This window comes from Anastrepha obliqua, chromosome 2 (assembly GCF_027943255.1).
Source record: "Anastrepha obliqua isolate idAnaObli1 chromosome 2, idAnaObli1_1.0, whole genome shotgun sequence".
Classification (NCBI taxonomy): domain Eukaryota; kingdom Metazoa; phylum Arthropoda; class Insecta; order Diptera; family Tephritidae; genus Anastrepha; species Anastrepha obliqua.
The window spans coordinates 29,399,942-29,423,332 of record NC_072893.1 but is presented as its reverse complement, the minus strand read 5'-3'; the positions used below and the strand labels follow the sequence as shown (position 1 = coordinate 29,423,332).

At 33.0% G+C, this 23,391-nt stretch overlaps 1 protein-coding gene across 1 annotated transcript in view; it reads left to right on the top strand.

Moving 5' to 3' along the window:
• LOC129239719 (rhophilin-2-A) overlaps positions 1 to 22,696 on the top strand; it is a 93,805-nt gene extending 71,109 nt beyond the window's left edge. Inside the window, exons 4-12 of the mRNA XM_054875496.1 lie at positions 8,989 to 9,142; positions 9,232 to 9,373; positions 12,795 to 13,111; positions 13,181 to 13,325; positions 13,630 to 13,904; positions 16,778 to 16,910; positions 17,147 to 17,469; positions 21,143 to 21,295; positions 21,365 to 22,696. Of these exons, the coding sequence (XP_054731471.1) occupies positions 8,989 to 9,142; positions 9,232 to 9,373; positions 12,795 to 13,111; positions 13,181 to 13,325; positions 13,630 to 13,904; positions 16,778 to 16,910; positions 17,147 to 17,469; positions 21,143 to 21,295; positions 21,365 to 21,568 (1,846 nt within the window). The 3' untranslated portion in view covers positions 21,569 to 22,696. The remainder of the gene's footprint in view (positions 1 to 8,988; positions 9,143 to 9,231; positions 9,374 to 12,794; positions 13,112 to 13,180; positions 13,326 to 13,629; positions 13,905 to 16,777; positions 16,911 to 17,146; positions 17,470 to 21,142; positions 21,296 to 21,364) is intronic.
• Positions 22,697 to 23,391: the final 695 nt, after the last annotated feature.

Below are 23,391 nucleotides of genomic sequence, written 5' to 3'. Positions count from 1 at the left end.
CAAGTGTTTTTTTCGGTACTGCCATTTTGTGCTCAAAGTAGAATTCAATTGTTTACAAGAAATTTTCACTTCTAGTCTTATGTTTGCCATCCACAAATATGTGCAAAGGTATGTGCGTATGTATAGTAGACACACAGTAACAAATATTCGATAGCTGTTAATTTCGCGTTTGGAGATTCTGAATTAAAGTTTTAATTTTATTTAATCCTATTATCACCATTACCAGTTTGGCTGAAAGTTAAAGTTCTACTACTACAACAATGGACTAATGAGCCCATTCCCACTTCATTCATAATCAATAATTAATTTCCATATTGAATAAATGTGAGAATACTCTTAAGGCTTAAGATATTAAAATATAGAAATAGAAAAAAAGTCAAAGAAAGAAATAAATCATCAGCATCAACGTGTTTGGCTGGGCAATCCAAAGCAGCTTTATTCGGGTGCTGAAACAGTAGCCGTCCGGGTTTTTCACCTCGCGTTTCTTTGAAATATTAATTATTTATATACTCGTATAGCAGAGAATATATGAGAATTTTTCTAAATTTGACAAAATTTTATTTATTTATTTATTATTTTTAATCAAACTCACAACCATAAGTTATTTTACAGTGTTTGAGTTTAATCCCTAAACGATTAAAAATAACATTAAAAATAGAGATGTTTTAGGCAAAACGATTTGACAAGGGGTTGATGATATAGTTGGCTTATCTTTTAGTAGATAACAATATTTGAGTTTCCTCATAGGTTTTGGAAGTTATGGTGATACACTTGACCGGATCATCTCTTCACTTATGGTTGCCTCGCTAACACAAAATTTATCATTTTTTGAGTCAAACCACGCATCGAACCTCTTTTCATATGCTTATGGTGTGGGGCACAAAAATGTTGGTGGAGGCTTAATATCCCCAGAAATGTAACCATCATACACAAAATCCCCAGCTTGGAAAATATACTCAAACAAATAATCCATAAAATTCAAATCATCACTCTGAAAATACGCAAATTTAAATCCTTAACATTTATGTAAAATCATATCGGTAATTTTTCTCCGTGTATTTTCTTTGAGTAAAATTATTTTCTTTTCGGTTTACCGATTACCGAACTCTGTTGGTGGCAAGTTTGATATTTTTTTGATTGTTGATCAACTGCAATCATCATAAAATGTGCCATTATCTACTTATATATTACGGTTAACTGTCTGCCTACTTTTATTTGTCCTCATTCTAACCGGCTCCAATTGGACACACCCAGTGAAGCCAAATTCTTCTCCACCTGATCTTTCCAACGCAGAGGAGGCCGCCCTCTTCCTCTGCTACTACCAGCTGGTATCGCATCTAACACTTTCGAGTCGAAGCGTTTGTTTCCATTCGGACGACATGGCCCAGCCAACGTAGCCGCAGGATCTTTATTTGCTGCGCTATGTCTTTGTCGTCGTTAAGCTCATCGTTCCATCGCCTGCAATATTCGCCGTCGCCAATGTACAAAGGTCCAAAAATCTTCCACAGAATCTTTCTCTCAAACACTCCAAGGGGCATCTCATCGGGTATTGTCATCGTCCAAATAAATATGAAAATCAGGCTATTTTTAGTATGGAGATCTGCATGCTGAAATGCTTCAAATTTGTTTGTCCTGAAGACGTTTGACTTTGGTTCAAAAAATTAATTGCCAACACTCAAGACAAAGCCTGGCATCGAAGGATCAAAGTTAATGTAGGAAAAAAACTGGAAAACTGGAAAGGAACTGGTTTTAATAAAAGCTAGCTTGCAAAAGTTACAATCGAGAACAGCCATGCCTACGAAGAAAGTAAATTTGAAGCGTCAACGAAATATAATTTAAGAAAATACGTTAAAAGTCGTTGTCATAAATGTCAATGAACATACGGACCGCCCAAAATGAGTAATCACCGAAAACTCCATCCTAAATGTATCAAAAATTAACTGAAATCTTCGTTGACATTCATGGAATCGGAGTTGAATATCTCTAAAACATCGATTTATCGCATTTTAACTGATCATTTGGGCTTACGAAAGGTCTGTGCACGTTTCATTCCGCACAAGTTAACTGAGGACCAAAGATTGCTCAGAATTCAACATTGGAAAGACTTCATTAAAGAGGCGAGAAAAGACGAGAACGTCCTTTACGACGTTGTATCTGATAATGAACTGGTGGTGTTTCCAACATGAACCTGAAACTAAGCGTCAAAGTGCCGAATGGAAGGCTTCAGAGGAGTCACCACCCAAAAAATCGCGTTTGGAAAAGTCAAAAATCAAGTCAATGCTCATTTTTTTTTACGATTCCAAGGTAATTGCCCAGAAGGAGTTCCTGCCAACGGACCAAACCGCCAATGCAATTTTCTATCTTTATCTTAGTGTTTTGAAGCGTTTGTTGCATCGCATTCGTCAAAATCGCTCTGAATACCGCGAAGGAGGAAGCTGGCGCTTATTGCATGATATTGCACCATGATTTTTTTATGAGAAATCGCATTTTAACCATCAATCACTCACCGTATCCGCCTAATATGGCTCCTTGTGACTTTCCCTTATTCGGAAAATTGCAATTGGACGTAAAAGGAAAACTTTTTGCGTCCGTAGAGGCCATCCAAAAGGCTTGTGCCGACATCCTGAAGAACATTCCGATCAATGACCTGAAATACTCTTTCGAAACGTTTTTAGATCGCGCAGTGTATCGAGGTCAGAGGGGACTATTTTGAATAAATAAACTTGAAGTTATCAGAACAAAGCTCCTACCGTTTCTATTTTAGCTCAGTCTTATTTATTTTGGACTTCCCCTTATATTCTAAATGAGCTGACTAGGCGATGCATTACCAATGTTGTCTGGGTCTCTGGTTACAAAGACATTTCTGGAAATTACAACACGGGTGAGTTGGCTAGGATATCATGTCTGTGATTTCACCACATTGGGAATCAGAGAGGGCAACTTGAGCTCAAACAAATGGTATCATCCTATAGTAGTCTTTTAGACGTAAGTGGGCCCTTCTACACCCCCATAGCCGTAAGTTAACCTAACTTCTGATCATTTCTTGACCGCATTCCAACTACATGAAGCCAGAGGGATTCTGCAGCCTCGCATGTTAGTATTCTCGCCATGCTTTCGCTGAGTTAATTCAAGACCAGCCCATACTTGCGACAGCCACGCGCAGCCAAAAGGGAACACTTACCCTCTCTTTGCACGGCGAGACTATTCCATCCCACGGGCTGCCAGTCTAGTCAGCTTTTTAGGCATTCAGTTTCCTTAACGTGTTACGTTTTCTACATAATTGAATTAACTTCATCTTAACGATCTAAATAATATGGAAGTAAATATTTTGAATTTTTTCTTTGGCAGCAACTGGAATTATTCATTTCTAATTTCGTTTTCTTAATTATTTTTATCTCAGCGCCTTTTTTTGTGTTGTAAGTTTTTGCAGTTTTCATTAATTTCTTTCGCTGCTGTTGTTTTTACATCGCAGCCCCAAAGTGCGCAGAGCTCGCGTGTTTCGTATTTTTGCCAACTTGTTGCAGTTTGTGTTTTTATGGCAAACCTACAAACAGATTTTCGTGTTTTTGGCTCGCATATAATTTTAACGGCTTAGGCGTTGCTGCTGTTGGTGTTGTTAAGCCTGTTATTGTTGCTATTCGAGTAGTTAGTAATTATTATTGTTGTTATTACATGCTTGACTTGCAATCCGCTTGACACGCGCTGATGTTATTTTATTTTTTTCTTCTATTTTGTGTGTTTTTTTCTCCAGCCTGTTTTTCTCGAATTTTATTTTTCATTTTAGTTTTCAAGTTTTCCTTTGCGATTTTTATCTAAAAACTATACATTTTTTTATTTTGTTGTATATCTCGTTGTTGTTGTTGTTGTTATTGTTACACTGTTGATGTGGTTGTTTGCATTTTTTGTTTGTATCTTTTTTAACATTTAGTAGTTTGGCGCTGCTATTATAATTATTTAACAGCAATTACAACCACAACTACAACTACAGCTCTTGTATATAACAACAAAAACGCATTTGCAATTGTAATTATAATTTATATATGAATATATTTTTCTGCTTGTAAAATATTTATTTGCACATTTTTCGAATTCATTTCTTAATGTTGTTTTCGTATTGCCATTGCGGTATTTTTCATTATTTATTGCATTGCTTTTGTTGTTTGGCCACTTTTTCGTTACACAACCAAATAGCAGGCAACAAATGATGCATTTGACAGGCAGTGAGTATTGGCAGCCATCCGGGCAACTCTATTAAATATTTTACTGCACTAGCAGGCAGCTTTGATTTTTGTTTTGTAATCATTTAAGTGTTGCTTTGATTGCATATAAATTTGCTTAAAAGCTGACAAAAACCAAATCTCTTTGAAGGGCATAGCAAAGATTTCGTCATAGGCGCATAAGCTACAATCAATGGGAAGTAAATGCGAAGGACTAAGTCACATTTTTTTTAAATATACTTTTTTTTAAAGGGAACTCATTACTATAGATGCGACTTGGGTCTATCACCATGATCTTGAATCAAAACAAGAGGCTAAAGAGTAGTCTGAACCCGGTTCTTCGGCTCGGGAACGAGTTCGTGTGCAGAAATCGGCCATGAAGGTGTTTGCTTTTCCCCTTGTAAAACAATAAATTCTGAATATTATTCTAACCTTTTAAATCATTTGAAGAAAAAAATTCGTGTAAAAGAACCACTTTATAAAAGAAAAAAATTTGTTTCATCAGAAAAATGCACTCGATCATTTTGGCTACGGCTAAAATCCCTGAATTAAAGTTCGAATTGTTGAAGCATCCACCGCATTCACCAGATTTGGACCCTAGCGACTTCCATCTGTTTCCAGACCTAAAAAACTGCATGCCTGGAAAGCGTTTTTCATCAAAGGTCATAACAACTGTGGAAGCGTATTTTGCAACCCTTCCAGACTCTCACTTTAGAAATGGAATTCATAAGTTGGAATCTCGGAATCCAGCGGGGAAAAACTGTACTTTGCTCTTGGAATGCATGCATCGGTGTTTCAAGCGGGGGTGTATGCTATTCAAGAAGAGATGAACTTTGTTTTGAAAAACAGATGGAGAGGCAGATCTATATGTGTCTGTAGCGACAGCAAAGCTGTGGTCATAGTCTTAGACAGCCCCCCAACCACTTCAAGGGTAGTTGAGTCCTGTACATTCAAGCTGAACTATGTCGGTGTAGACATAATATTTTGATGCTAACAAGAGTCACGAATCGCGTGGGTATCACGGTTAACAAGACTTTGACTCTTTAGCCAGGATGGGCTCTGAAGCCAACTTCTTTGGAACGGAGCCCATTCTGCCACTCCCTTCTGCCGCCATCAAAGCGACAGGTTACTACAACCCACAAGTGAGCCTGGCAGGCTGAGAGAGGCTGCAGATGGACTATACTGATGTTACCTGTCATGCCCGACCGACTGTCGCAGTACCTGCCAACGGGCCACTTTCTATGGCCGAAGCACATGGAAAAGGTGGGCATCTCAGACTCTGCCCAGCCTTCGCTCGAATCAGGCTTGAGATCTTTGGCACTGATGTGTTAAGAAGCGACCACCTTGGCTCCGTGGCACTACAAGATCTACTCAGATTTCTTCAGAGGTCGAGTAGATTTAAAGAAAATTAAAACGGGAATCCGAGTTCAGTACAATGGATTTAATTATGTCTGAGTGCTGCACTTGCTAGACTGTCCCGACAAAAAAAAAGAAGAAGTAAACTGAAAAAACTTTGAAAAAGATTTCATAATTTCAAGATTTTTCTAAATAAAATTTTATTTACATATCTTTTAAAGTGAAATATCTCCGGTTCTTTTTAATATTTTAATAATTTTTTGTTTTTAATTTTTTATGATAAAATACACATCTTAAGGAAACCTTTGGGAAAAATTATAAATTTGTTTTTGCTAAAAATTTGTGAGAAAAAGTATTTGCTTTGTTATTTAAAATAACCTGATAAAATTTTGTAATATCGAGATTTATGCAATGTTTAAAATTGTATTTATTTATTTTTAAAGTGAAATATATTCAATTTATCTTTTTAATATTTTTATTATTTATTTTTTTTTTTTCATTTTTAAAATAAAATATACATCTAAAAAATGCTTGGGAAAAATAATATATTTTTTGTTAAAAATTTTTGGGAGAAAATTTTTTTTCTGTCATTTTTGAAAAACACTCTTGCCTAAAATTTATTTATTACATTGAAATACTTACAGCGAAGCAGTGAAAAAGAAAAGGGTCTTTAAAAGTGACGCCTCAGTAGTGAATCATTCCTAGACGATACCGTTTTTTATGAAATAATCGTCTGAATGAGTCCACAATTCGAAAGTTGGCAAAACAAATATTGAAGAAACTGCTTCTGTCGACGTTAGAAAAAGGACTGGCAAAGCAAAAACTGGGCGTCATGTTGAGAATGTTGCTGCTGTAGCGCAAAGTGTTACTGAACAGCCTTCAACATCGATATTTTGACTTGCTCAATGATTCATAAATTGACTGTTTGACGGATTGTACCCGTCGACATGCTCATGGTGGACATGTAATTCTTAGGAATCTTATTTTGAGTGAAAATAGTGTTAGCTGAAAGAATCTAAATTTCACATGTTTTATTTTAAAATAACATTTGTATGCTGTATTGTACAATAGCAAACTCAAGTGATTACATGACTGTAAAATACAAAATAAAAAGAAAATAATAATATATGAAAAATGGGGAAAATATTATATAAAAAAAAAAGAAAAGTGAAATATATGAAAAAAGGAAAAAAGATAAGAAAAACAGAAAAAAATATAAGAAAAAAATTGATATAAGAAAAAAAGAAAAAATAAATAATATAAGAAAAGATCAAGTTATACACAAAGCACATTGAACAACAACAACAGTATGTAGTATCGATAGAACAGCTAATTTTTTTATATTTTTTCTAAATTTATGTCTTTATATTTTTTTAATTTTTTATCTTTCGAGCTAAAATTTTGTTATATTGCCTTTAAATATTGTTCAATCTTTAATCAAAACCACTGAACTTTCAAACTTTATACAAAATTTAGAAAAATTGAACAAATTTTCATTTAAGGCACCTTCTGGTCTAGAGACGTGAAAATTGAAGGCGTTGAAAATTGAAGAAAAACAATCGAAAATCGTTTTTATTCATTAGAATAATTCTTTATTTACAAAAAAAAAATGTTTTTATCAATGACAATAATAAAAAAAATTGCTTCTTCCGACGTAACACATGCCACTGGCGTAACTGATTGGGCTGCTCAAGTGCGTCGGTCGATTATTCATCAGGAGATATGGGTAGCAGATTTACAAGAAAAAAATCTGTTTACTTTATCTGTTTATTGGAAAAGCAACAAAAAAGGGATTTTTTCACGTTTTCGCTCTTAAAAAAACACAAAAATTGATTATAAAATTATAATTCTGCTACCCGCGAAAGTCACAAGTCTACTCAATAACATATTAAAAATTCAAATCAATCGGTTCAATACTTTTTGAGAAATTACCAACACCAACTCGAAAAAAATAGTTGCGGGAAAAACACGGTTAACGCGCTTATACCTGGGCGTCGTACTCCAAACCGGTCTCGTTTTAAAGGATTGTAACGTCTAAACTACAAAAAATTTAAATATAAAACTTGCAAGTATATTTTTGAAAGTATAAACTATCATAACTTAAAAAAAACCGATTTTTTCGAAATTCTAGACCTGAAAGGTGCCCTAAATTTTAAACGTTTTAATCGGAATTTTTAGAAAAATTTAGTTTTATAGCTCATAGAATTTTGGCCCTTTGCTCCCGCGCGAAGAAAATCAATTAAAATTGTAATAATATTTTTCCTGACGGCTTTTTACAATTTATTATATATAAAAATAAATTTCTTATGAAAGGAAATGCGCAAGACTGTTCGCAAAAAAGAAAAACAAAAATCATTAAATTAAAAATTAATTATTATATTAAATTAATTAAAAATTATATGAAAAATAGCCATCATCAAACTCTAAAAATTCAGTGTTATTAGAAACGTCTATATACATTTCCTCTTTTCCTTATACATACATATATACATTTTCAATTAAACTCACCTTCTTTTTTTTAATTGAACCCCCTCAAATTGATGCTTTGCTGTTTTAAGGTGTGCTATCTCGTCACCTTTTTATGCATAGCAGATGTCAGTTGTCACAGTCATTAATCACGTCTTCATCACTGGCACTGACTTAAACTCGAGTGCATACTTACAGAAAATATTCCAACAAAAAGGTGTGGCATCGCGTTGTAGGTGCGAAAGCACCATTTTGATTTGGCTTTGTGCCATCTCAGTCAGCTTAATTAAGTTTCTTCATACCGCAGGCAGAACAAATGAGCAGATTTGTGTCATCCGCAATATCATTCAAGTATTTTTGTCAATTTATCTTTTGTCACCTATGTGGCGCTGTTCGTATGTGGAGTAGTGGCACGGTCTCGCATTTCAGACAAACTAATTTCTTTATATATTTACGATAATTGTATTATCATTTTTATTGTTGATAAAAAGAAGCATGTCACGATACAACAACTGCGAGCAGCAGTATCGCACCGAAAACAGTATCAGGTATGCGATACTCACGAATTTTGCCGACATTTTCGCCGTCATGCTACATAGGGAGCTGAAAGAAAATGTGGCAGCTTAAAATCACATTCTTTTCTACCTTTTTCGCTACTTATTTGGGTGATGATTCTTTACTTCATTACGTTGCTGCTAATCTCACAGAACCTCTCAAGGTGAAATTGGTGAATTCTGTGCCGTTAGCCCAAATACCTGCGGGCGATTGAGGCCAAAGTGCCAAATGGTGCTTGATTGCCTTAAAATTAATAACAAAAGATGTTTATAAATTAGCAGAAAAGCTAATGTTTATTGTAAGTTACATTTATAGCGTTCTCTCATTTTGCTGTTGCTTACTTGCATGACTAAAAATTTTGTTTTGTTCGTTCTTTTTTTTATCTCATTTGCAGCCATGAAAGTGTGATGCCAATGATACCACTTGGCTTGAAGGAAACAAAAGAAATCAGTTTTATGGAACCCTTTTCAGATTTAATTTTGGAGCATTATAGTGAAGAACCGTCCTTATATTTGGACGCAATCGCCGATATCACAGACACCAGACAGGTAAGTGGCGAAAGATTTTACTCTCAAATGAAAGACTTAAGCAACGAACCTGACTTTATATACTCTTTATTTTTGATTTTATTTCTCAGGCATCCAGAACGCCGTCACGTGATGCTCAAGGCGTTGCACTGCTTTTCCGTTACTACAATTTGTTGTATTATGTGGAACGGAGGTTCTTCCCGCCAGATCGGAATTTGGGCGTTTACTTTGAGTGGTACGACTCGCTAACTGGTGAGTGACTGGTACTTAAGATATTTGGAAGGAATAAGCAAACGATTTGGGTTTTAAAGCAAATGGTGTAGATAAATACTCAGTGAATAATAATTTGTTTTGAATTTCAGATATCAGATGTTTGAAAATTGTTGCTTATTTAGGTGTACTATATAGTTGAAGCACCTGCTTATCGAGTGATTTTTCCTTGAGTTTAACAAGTATAATGCAATAGAGGTCGAATCAGTATCTATAAATGAAAAAAAAACATTTTCATTTCTATACTCATCTTTTTTATATATTATTATTATTATTATTATTATTGTATTATTGGCTATCGCGCCGGCGGAGTTACAAAGGGACGGAACAAATAAATTCCATTGGGGCTGATTTACAGCTTTTGACTTTATCTGCGGCCAAGTAACTGAGTCGTCAGTTGTCGTGAATTTGTCATACAGGTTTCGTCTTCATATTTCTTTCGGCCATTCTCTTTGGCGGGAGCCTAGCGCATGCCAGTTTAGGGACATTCTGCTGTCATTTTGCTATTAGTCGCAGGTTTACGGATCGTATGGCCTATTTGTTCGCTTCGAGTAAGGAGCTCGTTATTAGAAATCCAGCTATCTGGCCACCATATGCACAGTATAGCTCTTAAACAACGGTTTATAAAAGTTTGGAGCTTTTTTGTTGTTGAAACCGTTACGGACCACGTTTCGTAGCCATAAAGCTGCACATACTTCACATTCGAATTGAAAATCCTTAACTTTGTTCTGGCGTTTAGCTGCTTAGAGTATCATATGCTTTTAAGCATAGCGAATGATGATAAGGCTTTCGTTATTCTACCCACTATGGAACAGACGCTGCAGTGTTTGGGTGTGATGCTTATTTAAAAGCGGCATCTTCTCGCCTTGTCAATGCTTACTTTATCCTTGAAGTACTTAACTAGAAGAATAAAGTGCCCACTGTACACCTCAACTAGAGACTAGCACAGCATCCGCTGCTTGTCCGGAACTGCTTATTTGCTCTTTCAAACTTATTCATAGCTAATCTCTATATCTAGAGGCATTTCACTATCCCCAGCCCGTCCAGTAGTCTACAGCTTGACTTCTACAGGCATAAATTTCCATGATACCGGACTATAGAAGTTTTTATTTATAGTTTCGTAGAAAAAACCAAAATATAAAACATTTTCATTATTATTATTATTTTTTTTTGAAGTGAACTTTTTAGGCGTCAATGGACGAGCGAGAATGGACTCTCCTCTCCAATTTCAAGGCCATGCAACGTTTTAGGCACTTTCGTGCCGCGAGAGAGAAAAAAGATATAACGTAGAGGAAAAGGAGAGAGAGAGAGAGCTTTGCCTTATATATATCTTAGATACACTTTAGGCTATTTTTCCTGAGTTTTGCCTTGTGGTTGCTAATTTCTAGTGAGAAATAACACTGCCTACTTTTTGGCGCTTGTTTGTTGGTGCAAACTTATAGGAAATATATTTTTGGTGCCTACTGTTTGGGGCGTTTTTGGTCCCAATTTTTTTAAGATTTTTTTAGTGCCTACTTTTTGGCGCTTATTTTCGTTTCCTGGCTAGTGCTTGCGCGTCGGATTTATTGGCATTGCCTTGCATTCCGGCGTCGAATTTATTGGTATTGCCTTGCGGTAATTTGTGCCGTTGCTGTGGTCCTGGAATCGCTGCGTTTGTGCGGGTGATAAACGCTCGGAGTAGTGCGCGTTGTTGCCACGGTTTGTGTCTGGCGTTTACCTACACCAGTCGACCCTTCTCCGTTTTTTGTAAATTTTTTCTATTTATATTCTCTGCAAATGTTGTGAATTTATTTAGATTTACATTCTTTCTCTCTCTCTCTCTCATTCTCTCTCGGGTCTCTCCCTCTTTCTTTGTCTGCCCTGAAAGTTTCACTTCTGTTATGTGTACTACGCTACACGCACTTTTTTTTTGTTAGTTTATAGTTTATATTTTAACAAAAAATGGTATAAAAAACAATAGTCCAAAACTTATTAAAAATTTTATGAAAAATCGGCAAGTTTAATCAAATTTTTAGAATTTTTTCGAACATAATTTTATAGCCTATTTAATTTTAGTATAATTTGTGCAAGTCACTTCGTCACTTCGACGACTTTCAACTGTTTCGAAGTTATGAGACTTTTCCTTGAGGAATTCCCCATAGAACCCAAGACGCATTGAAAAGTTAGTAGCAGTAGAACAAAAACAACATTTTGATTTTGGTCTTTCAAATTTCAAAATTTATAAATAAAGATTGACAGTTTAGAGTAATTTAAACAAAATTTGACAATTAAATAAAAAAAAAAAAATAAACAAATAATTTGCGCGTCCACTTCTGTTAGGTGATTAGCCGAGCTTCACATCCTATTTTTAGGGGTTATATACAATTAGAAGGCTTTTCCAGAATATTTTCTAAAAAGACTTTTAAATTTATTGGTCTAAAAATTTGTACACATATTATGTTGTATTTTAATTGTATTTTAAGACTTAGTATTAGTAAAAATATTTATTTGGAAAGGACCTACTGCTGATCTCCGAGAGCTCCTCTCAAAAAAGACGTTTTGCGGTAACCACTATATCTCTAAACTGGATCCTGTAAAATTAAAGAAAAGAACCAAACAGATTTCGTTAAAGTAATGTTAAATCTAGTAATTAATCGAAAGAATAAGCAAAATAAAATTTCCAACCAAAATTTCGGCCTAAAATTGTTTATAAAAAAAAAATTATCGGTAAGAAAAAAGCTTAGGTTAATTACTAAAAAATATATTTAAGAAGTTCTTAAGAAGAGACTAATCGGTTTAGCCGTTTTCGAGTAATGTTGGTCACCGTTGATGTTGCTCACCATTTTGAGAAAGTTTAAAGTTTGAAAAACTCTTTTAAGCACTCTGAAACGCCTTTTCAAATTTGCGTGTAACTTCGAAAATATTCTCCGGAACGATATTAAATTTTCTGTGTGTATTCTTAAATAAAAAAAAAATAAAATAAAAAAAATCGATGTTTTGAAAATTCTAATTGTATATAACCCCTTAAGCCGCCCACGAACGGCAGATATTTTTTATGGCAGAAATAGACTCGTAGGATTGCCACTCCCTGCCGAGGGGCGTCTGCTATTAAAAAAACCTCTTTTCTATCATTTTGGTGTTTCATGCACGGGGATTCTAGCATACGTACTTGTGAATTTGAGAATTTAGATAGAAATAGATAAAATAAAAATAAATAGAAAATATCAAATAGCAGTCATTAGTCCTGATAGCTAGCGCTGTAACATAACTATTAAATTATATAATCTATTATAAATTTAATTTAATACATAAATATATAAGATAAATCAAATAAAAATATCAAACAGTAATTCGAAAACCGTAGCCAAGCGAGTTACCTTCACTTCTCTTTTCTCATTCGCTCTATTTTTTATTGTTACCACAGGTGTACCCTCCTGTCAGCGCACCATTGCTTTCGAAAAGGCCTGCACTCTCTTCAATTTGGGTGCCATCTACACACAAATCGGTGCACGCCACGATCGCACCACCGAAAAAGGTTTGGATGCAGCGGTGGATAGCTTCTTGCGAGCCGCCGGCATTTTTCGTCACATCTACGACACATTCACCAACGCCCCTTCGATGGATCTGAAACCGCAGGTGCTCGACGTGCTGGTCTCGCTGATGTTGTCACAAGCGCGTGAATGTCTCTTCGAAAAGTTGCAGCTGCAAATCGAAGCACTCGGTCTCACCGAGTCCAGTCATGTAAGTTGCAATGCTCCACCAAATATATCTGATTAAATGTTTTTGATTGTGCGATTTTCTTCGTTGTAGCTTTTCAAAGACTTAGCGGGCGAGGCAGCACAACTGACGCTCGAATACAATGAAATGCACAAAAACATACAAATGAACGACACACACACATACTTGCCGGAGTGTTGGGCCGGCCTGGTGCCGCTCAAAGCTGAATTCTATAAAGGTGAGTTATGGTGCACCGTTGCACTTGCCGCCATAATCGATGCAGCTGCAGCTGCAGCTTGAGAATGTCATAGTATGTTGAAGCGCGCATGGAATGCGACTGGATTGCCTTGTCCAATCGTTGCACACATTCACACACACACACACATACTCATGACCACACACACACACACTTGTTTATATGCGCGCGCACGTGCGTTCTGAGCGATGCATAATTCAATAACAATCTTAAGCTTTACAAATCGGTCAGCAACTTGTTTACATATTTACACTCTTCACCCTTTTCCGCTTCTCTCTACTTGCAGCACTTGCCCACCATTATGAAGCGTGCAGCGTTGATGTGGCCGCCGACAAGACATCGCTCAGCACAAAGAAGAGTCAAGCCAACTCGCATGGCGGCACCGCCAACGAGTCATTTATTGGAAATGCGCGGGAGGCCTTACGTGCTGCGGCCGCTGCATTTGACGAGAGCGAAGAGGACGCCGCCAGTGCGACTGCGCTGAAACGCGCCCAGCTGAAGGAGGCGATCGCTAGTCATGAAGAAACGCAACGCCTGCAGCGCATGTGCCGATTTTTGAAGGTGAGCTAAGACAATGCAGTGGCATACTCTGTTGTTGTAAATACCATAGATGTACATATTTATAGTTTTAGGTATGCGTGAATGTGTGAGTGCTATGGTGCTAATTGCAGCTGCGTCATACTTCCAATTCATAAATTAAAGTCATTCAACATTGTTGACATTTACTATTAGATAATCATAACGTGGCTGTTGATGGCACTCCACTAGACGCCCACTACTTAAAGCTTAAAGTGGTGTGGCTTACCATCTTTGAAGTAGCGCAAGCAGTTTGCTTATTAAATATGCGATTGTGGAGATTAATTCATAGTTGGCGTTGACTTATTGTTGACTTTTTAATGGATACAAATTACGCTATGCATATTTTTCAATATAATATTTATAAGTTGGTGATCGAAAGAGGGTCTCATAGACCAAGACCGAATGTGTCCAGAGAGATTATCGACCGTTGAGTCCTCTTTGCGCTGTTGGATCCAATTAAAAAAACACATTTTCCGGCTTTTTAATTTTTTACTCCATCAATGGACCGAAAGATAGTTGTACTTACTTGTATGCATAGAATTCTCTAAATTTCTGCGAGCATCAGTCGAATTCATTGGCATGCAGGTCCCTCCGAGCCAATTTTATACAGAGTAGTTATCGATGTAATAAAGAAAATTTAGTTTTTTTAGAAAGTGACGCATTTTACAAGATGGTCCATAGGTTTTCTTGTTTTTATGGCTAGACTAAGTGGTTAGTTTGTGAGTCACATTTCTTTCCCGCTGGATATCTTGACTGGAAATCTCCGCGAAATGAAATAAATCGCTTTACATTTGAACAACATTGAGAAATAATCCGTTTACCGGTATATACCTATGAAATTAGACCTTTTTTCAATTTCAAACGTTTATTAACAAAAAATGGTTACAAATTTATAATAGCCATCGCTAGCGACACATTTTTCCCATTTCTAAGGCCATTTGTGGATGCCGCGCCAAAAAAATTGGCCGTCTTTGGCCGCAAACCAATCATCGAGCCATTTTTTGGCTTCTTCGTGAGAACTGAAGCGCTGCTGGGAAAGTACGCGGCCCATCGATGCAAACAAATGATAATCGGAAGGCGCCAAGTCTGGTGAGTAAGCCGCATGCACCAGCGGTTCCCAATCGTACGTCTCCACCAATTCCCGGATCGCTCTTGTTCGATGTGGCGGTGCATTGTCACATTGTCAGTTCATGCGCCAACCATCTTTCGACCTTTAAAATCATGCCCATGTCTTTCAAACGTTTGGAAATGGTTTTTTGGGTTACTCCCAACTGCACTGCCATCATTTCTTGAATTTGACAATCATCTTCATCCAACAATGCTTGCAATTCGGCGTCCTCAAACTTTTTCGGTGGCCGGCCACGGTCCTCGTTCTCCACGCTAAAATCACCACTTCCGAATTTTTTAAACCACGTGAAGCACTGTGCTCTACTTAGAGCATATCCACCATAGGCTTCCTGTATAAGAATTTGATGAGCTTGAGAAGCGTTTTTCTTCAATTGATAACAGAAAATCAACGATGTCCGCAAATCGTAGTTTGAAGGCACGAAATTCGACATTTTGAAGAGCGACAAAAATGCATTGTTGAAAACGAATCCCATTACTTTCTCGGTAGATGGCTGTAGTGATCGATATCTCGTAAAGTACCGATCAAACAATTTGAAGTTTATGTTCGCTGTCAAGGTCGCATTTCACACTAAAAAAACTTCTTTTGCTGTTTTTTGCTTGTTTCATTCAGCTGTGAGACGAAAGTTCAAGTCGGGCCACTGAAATTGTGAATGGTGTTTATGGTGCCGATACTCGAACAGCTAATTACGTGCATTTTTTGTGTCGTCGATTCCGTTCATGCATTTTTGAAGTTAAAGCAAATGTCGATAATGTCGAAAAATCACAGCAATAATCGAATAATCGAATAATCTTTTAACGTAAGTCATTTTGTCGCACGCCGCCCTGCCCGTACTGGCGAACCATTATTGCTCTACCAACCGCCATTTATATCGAATGTGTGAGTTGAGAAGATACGCCCCAAGTCTTACAGAACATTTTTCTGCATGCGTGTTAGGCGTTAGAAGTTTTCTTCGCCCTTTCTTTCACATTAAATCTCCATGACAGTTTACTTTCTACAATAACTCTTAGGTATTTGATCGATATTTTAAGTGTTAATTCAACTCCCCCAAGCATCAGAGGTGACCAGTTGGGAATCTTGTACTTTAATGTCCATAATACTAAGTAAATATTAAGGTTAGCTTCTGCCACAAAAAAAGGGCTCGAGGTTCCCTGTGTGCGGTGGAAATATTATTCCCAGCATTTTTCTACCGCTTATAAGACTGGGAAGATTAGTAAGACTTAGACGATTATAGCATAGGGACTCTGCTATGAAAATATCTTAGGCAAAAAGTAAAAATGGTTTTTGAATGGATTCTAGATTGGGTATCCAGACTTACCAGAGTTATAAGAATCACTTAAGTAGCTGAAATCTTTTCACCATCACTTTATAAATACACCAACACCTTTGGCTTAACAAGACTTTGAGGAGAACTTCGGCACGTCACTTAGGAGATTCGGCAGCCGAATTCGGCACGATCATTTCACACATATTCACTCACTCGTCCAATCAGTAATTGTTCAGACGGCAACGGCGTGTCATTAGTTGATTTTTTAGTATGTATATCACTAACACAGTCTCAGTTCTTTTTATAAACGTATCGCAAGTGATGCCAGTCCATCAGCTGATTCTGTCAAATTCGCTCAGAGCCAAATAATTTTTCTCACCACTGGTGGCATTAATATGAAGATTAAAATTAAGTTAAAATAAAATTTCATTTTTCCATTTTTTTCTTTTGTTTTTGTTCTAGAACAAACTAAGTCTGACGCAGGTTCTCAAAGAGGCCTACTACAAAACACAAGACGAGTACGAGAAATTTCTTGAAGAGACACCAGCAAGCGATATACAAGATGACTTTCAAGTGATAGATGTCGTTGCAGAAGGTAAGAACTAATGAAGCTTTTCAGCTTTTTTAATTTCTCCGCAAAAGAGAGTGTTTCAAGTACTTACAACAAAAGCAATTGAAATCTTATAGCCATCACCATAAATTGTTAGTAGTACAAGAAACTTTGTATTTCTTGGTATGGGCTATTAAGAATTCTCAACGCTTGCATATTTATTGATGGAATTTTTTATACATATATTGGTTTTTCTTGTATCTCTCTTCCTTTCTTTATAGCCTGTTCAAAATTCACACTCTCGCTAACCGGCCCAGATTTTACATCGCACAAAGTAGAGGATCCGTTCAAACGTCTTGGACCCATTGCGATTTTTTCGGCACGTCGTCATTGGACCGCGCCGCGCTGCGTACGCCTGCAGAAGGGATCTTCCATTTATCACGAGGGCACATCCACACATTATCGTTGCCACTGTCCAACACCAAATGAAGGACACGAAGTTGGATGTAGTCAATACAAAGAGGAAGTGGAGAGTTTCGGTTTTCATGTGCGAGGCGATGCGCCGGTCATTATAGCGCACGTTGAAATCAATTCGTTGGCCGATGTAAGAATTGTAGTCAAAAATTATGATAAGAAAAATACTAATGTTTATACATCCATGCCAAAATAAATGTAACAAAGTTCTGCCATTTTCGCTCAAATTTTGCGCATGGACTAAATTCTTGCGTAAACTGTCGGAAATGGGCTGAAATCAAATTTTAAATTTTCTTTCCAAATGTTATGGCGGTAGCAAAAACCAAAAAAAAATATTTTATAAACGCTGCTGTGACATTACAATATATAAGTGAAAATTTTCGGATCCGATTTGCATAAATGGGGTATAGATCAGGCCGTATTTCAGTTTGATTATTTTCATAATTTTTTTACAAAATATTTTTTGCTTCGACTGAACTATAAGCAGTAAAAAGATAAAAAAAAATTCAAATAAAATATTTAATGAGATGGAGTCCTAAAAGGTTCAGAAGTTATGACAAAAGTACACTACAAATAAAAATCACAAAAACAATAAAAATTTCCAAATTTAAAGAAAACAATTGCCTCAGAAGATTAAACTCTTCCAAAATTTGATATGAGCATTTGGAAAGGACTTGCTTTCAAAAGTTTTAACCTAAACTCCAACCCATCCGCGCTTAAAAAAAGAAAATTCTTTAGTTATATTTTTTTCACCTAATTGTTTTTCAATAACTGCATTGGAATATTTTTTTTTGGGAAGCAGAAAAACCCAATAACAAAACTATATAAGGAAAAGTTATGAAGATAATCAAACTGAAATGTTTAATCTTTCTTCTTTTCTGATTCATAATCTTTTCAGTGATACTCCATTTGTGCAAATTAGGTCAGAAAATGTTGACTTATAAAACATAATTTCTGTAAAAATATTTCAAAATTTAAGTCCATTTCCGTCCACTTGTCCATGAATTTAGCTCATACGTAAAATTTTAGCTGCATTTAATAGGGAATGGCTGTATATATGTAAATATAAAATAAATTCAATATTTTCCAATTAAATTTTTTTAAATCAAATTCTTTAAAATAATTTTTTAAATCAAATATTTTTAAATTAAATTTTTTTTAATTAAAATTTTTTAATTAATTTTTTTTTAATTCAATTTTTGAAATTATATGTTTTTGAATCAAATCTTTTATATAACATTTTTTTAATTAATTTTTTGTCATTTTGTCATGAAATTTTTTTCAATAAAATTTTTTTAAAGTACATTTTCATTGAATATAATTATTTTAAATACAACTTTTTCTTAACACAATTTTTTTAAATTCAATTTTTTTAACTTAAGAATTTTTTAAAATTTTTATTGAATAAAACTAATTAAATTAAGCTTTCTTAAAATTAAATTTTTTAAATAAAATTTTTTTAAATTAAATGTTTTATATTACATTTTTTTGAATTAAATTGTTTTAAAGTAAATTTTTTGAAATGCATATTTTTAATTAAATTTTTTTAAATTAAACATTTTTAAATTCAGTTTTTTAATTTTTTTTTAGTAACATTTTTTTAATTAAATTTTTTTTTTAAATAAAGACTTTGAATGAAATTGTTTTTAAATTCAATTTGTTGACATTAAATTTTTTTAACTTAATTTTTTTTTTATATTTAAGTTTGCTAAATACAATTATTTGAAATTTATGTTTTTTTAAACTCAATATTTTTATTGAATAAAATACATATGTTTAAACAAAACTTTTTTTAATACATTTTCTTTTTTATTAAATTTGTTTAAATTAAATTAAAAAAAAAAACAATTTTTCATACAATTTTTTTAGATTCAATTTTTTTAACTTAAATTTTTTTAAATCAAATATCTTTGAATTAAATTTTTTTAAATAATTTGTTTTTTTAAATAAATTTTTTACATTACATTGTTTTGAATCAAGTTTTTCTATATGGTATAACATTTTTTTAAATTAATTTTTTGTGATTAAATTTTTTTAATAAAATTTTATTAAAGTAAATTTTGATTGAATATAATTATTTTAAATAAAACTTTTTCTTAGCACAATTTTTTTAAATTTGTTTAGCTTAAAAGTTTTTTTAAATTAAATTTTTATTGAATGAAGTTTCTTAAATTAAGCTTTCTTAAAATTAAATTTTGTTTAAATTAAATTTTTTAAACTAAATTTTTTTAAATAAAATATTTTGCACGTTTTACATTTTAAATGCATTTTTTTAATTAATGTTTTTTAAATTAAACCTTTTTAAATTCAGTTGGTTTAAATTCTTCTTTTTAGTAAATTTGTTTTTAATTAAAACTATTGAATTAAATTCTTTTTAAATTAAAATTCTTTCCTTCATTTCAATTTTTTTAACTCAAATTTTTTAACTTTTTTTAAATAGAACTTTTTGAAATTAAATAAATTTTTTGAAGTAAATTTTTTATATCAAATTTTTTTAAATCAAATATTTTTAAATAAAATTTTTTCAAATAAATTTTTTTTAAATCAATTTTTAAAATTATATTTTTTTGAATTAAATTTTTCTATATAACATTTTTTTGAACTAATTTCTCTTTAATTAATTTTTTGTGATTAATTTTTTTTAAATAAAATTTTATTAAAGTAAATTTTGTTTGAATAAAATTAGTTTAAATACAACTTTTTCTTAAAACAATTGTTTTAAATTAAATTTGTTTAAATTGATTATTTTTTTCAACAAATTTATTTTAAATTCAATTTTTTAACTTAAAAGATTTTTTAAATTAAATTTTTATTGAATGAAATTTCTTAAATTAAGCTTTCTTAAATTAAATTTTGTTTAAATTAAATTTTTTAAGATAATTTTTTTAAATGTAAATTTTTTAAATCAAATTTATTATACATTTTAAATGCATTTTTTAAATTAAATTTTTTAAATTAAACCTTTTTAAATTCAGTTGTTTTTTGTTTTGTAACATTTTTTTAAATTTAATTTTTTTTAATTAAAGCTTTTGAATTACATTTTTTTAAAGTATAATTCTTTCTTTTCAATGCAATTTTTTTAACTTAAATTTTAATTAAGTTCAGTTCAGTTTTAAATTGAATTTTTTTAAATGAAATACTTTTTTTGAAGTAAATTTTTTAAATTAAATTTTTTTAATCAAATAATTTAATGTTAAATTTTTTTAAACTAAATGTTTTTTTTTTGAGTTTTTATTAAGTTTTTTATTAAGTTTTTTAAAATAAGTTTTTTAATTAAATATTTTTAAATTTAAGTTGTTTTGAATTAAATTCTTTTTAATTTAAATTCTTTGAAATTATTTTTTTCTGAATTAAGTTTTTTAAATTAAATTTTCTTATTTAAATTAAATGGTTTTTAATTAAATTTGTTTACATACATTTTTTTTAATTTTTTTTTCTCATTGAATTCTTTTAAGACCAATTTTTTTAAATTAAATTTCTTTTAAATTTAATATTTTTAAATAAAATTTTGTTAAATGAAAGTTTTTTAAATGAAATATTTGTGAACTAAATTTTTTATAATTAAATATTTTCTAATTTTTATCTTTAATTAAAATTTGCTTAAATTGATTTCTTTAATTAAATATTTTCAATTAATTTTCTTTTAATTATATATTTTTAAGTTAAATATTTTTCAAATTAAATTTTCTTCAATAAAATTTTTTAAGTTACATTTTAATTTTTTCAATTTTTTTAAATACATATTTCATTTTCAAATTATTGTAAGTTTTTTCAAATTAAATTTTTTATTTTCCTTATTGCAGTTGGGCGGCATTAAGGAGGGAGACTTCATAGTAGAAATCGCTGGCATGGATGTAAAATGGTATTCACATCAGCAGGTGGTGCGCCTAATACAATCCTGTGGCAGCACATTAGAATTGAAAGTCATCACACCCATGGATAGGAATTATTTGAAGGTATGAGAAGACAGCAATCGAAAGCGAGTTGATTTTAATATCTACCAATTTTTTATTTCCCTCCATCAGCCGCTGTCCTCGAAAGGCTCCATTTCCACATTATCTGCGGCCAGCTCGTCAGGCGTTTCGTCAGGTTCGTCCAGCCCCACTGGCACCACCACAAAACCAAAGCCACGCTTCAAAACCACATCGCCGAAGAGTCGTCTTGGCAGTCTGTCATCATCATCTTGGAATCCCTTTCGACGTACGCCAAGTTTAGCGAAAATTTTCTAAATGCTCTTGCATGCAAATGACAACAAACAAAAATTCCACTGGTGGCCATTTTATGCGTTTGGCGAAAAAACCTTCCGCATCTTTCAATTCATTTAAATATAACTACTATGTATGTATGTATGTATTTTTGTATATGTTTATTTAATTATTTCTTTGTTTTTCTTTTATTGTAAAAAAAGAAACAAAAGAATTCTAAGTTTAATTGAAATTTTATTGAATTTTTTAATTAGGCGACTTTTTCTTTATATTTCGTTTTGTTTGCATGCTGCTATAATTTCGTTTATTTTCTGGGTTATGGAAAATATTTGTTAATTGTAAATTATATGCAAAAGTTATACAAATTTGAGGTTTCCAAATGTATTGAAAATTTTAAAATACTTTTGTTTTTGTATTTAGTATTTTTTGTACTTCTAATTGTAAGCTTATACAAGTTTTTCAAGCGAAAGAAAGTTAGTGTTAAGGCAAAGTGCTTCCAGGTCAACCTGCGGACGTTTTCAAAGCGAAAAAAAATATATAATATATAAAGGAAATGAAGGTGTTCGTAAATTAAAAATTGGATAATTAAAAAAATGTATGTATGTGTGGGCTTTTGGTAAACCAACTGACGTGACTTTGAAAGGTTTTGCTTTAAGTCAATAATTTTTTATCTATCATTGAAAAAATGTAGTATTTTACAAAAACGGGCTGCTCGAGCTTCACCTATGAGTAATTAATTGATTAGATATGTCGAAAAAGCAAGCAACTTAGTGCCTTACAGAAAAATGTGCTCAGTCGACTTAAGTTGTTTTATCAGAAGTGCACACATATGGGCATATGTTTCAATCAGAACGAATGAATGTTGTAGTGCAAAACCGTTACACACATTTGTATGTATTTACACCTTAATTGTTAGTACTTAATCAATAAGGTAATTTTTTTTATATATATATCAGTAAATATTTATGTACTTATAGCTTTTGAGAAGCTTACAAAATAATTATATTTAAACGCCATTAAGAAAAATACACAAAATATAAGGTGGCGAACATTTAAATTTGTATGTTATGCACAAAATATTTAGAGCCTGTAGTATATGTATGTATGTTTATATACGCATTTATTTTATCGTAAATATATTTTATTTTACTGTAAAAATAAAGATTATTATTCATTAAAAAAGAAGATAAACTGTTTCACTTTTGGGCGAAAACATAAAATATTGGCTATTGCATGAGCGAAGGCACACCAGTGGGCTCAGGAGATATTTTGTAATCTGATACAAACTTCCCAATGTCTCTAAGCTCTGCACTAAAAGGACTTACAGTCACCTTAACGAAGAATAAGAGGTATTTAATATCAGTCACAAAATCAGTAGTGGAATTCATTAATATATTTAAAGGATATTCGAAGTGTTATCTTTCCTTAACCACAATTGAAAAACATTCTGCTATGCGGCAAGCCGTTTCATAACAAAAATCCAAATCGAATAGAATACAGATGATGGATTAAGGGATTCTCACTAAACAACTTCGACACTACAGTCTATATATGTAGATGGCAGTAAAATGGATTGTGGTGTTGAAGCTGGCATATATTCTCATAGACTTGGAATTGAAAAATCGGTGCGTCACTCTAAAGCTTGCAGTGTCTTCCAGGCGGAAGTACTGCCAATTGGTGAAGCCTGTAGGCTACTAATCACAGATTTCTCTTTTAAGGGCAATATCGCTTTTCTTTCGGATAGCCAAGCTGCAATCCAGGCACTGGATTCAGCTACAACAACCTCTAAACTGGTGGAACAAAGTAGGACTGGTCTTACCACCTTGAGCAAAAACCATAAAGTTACC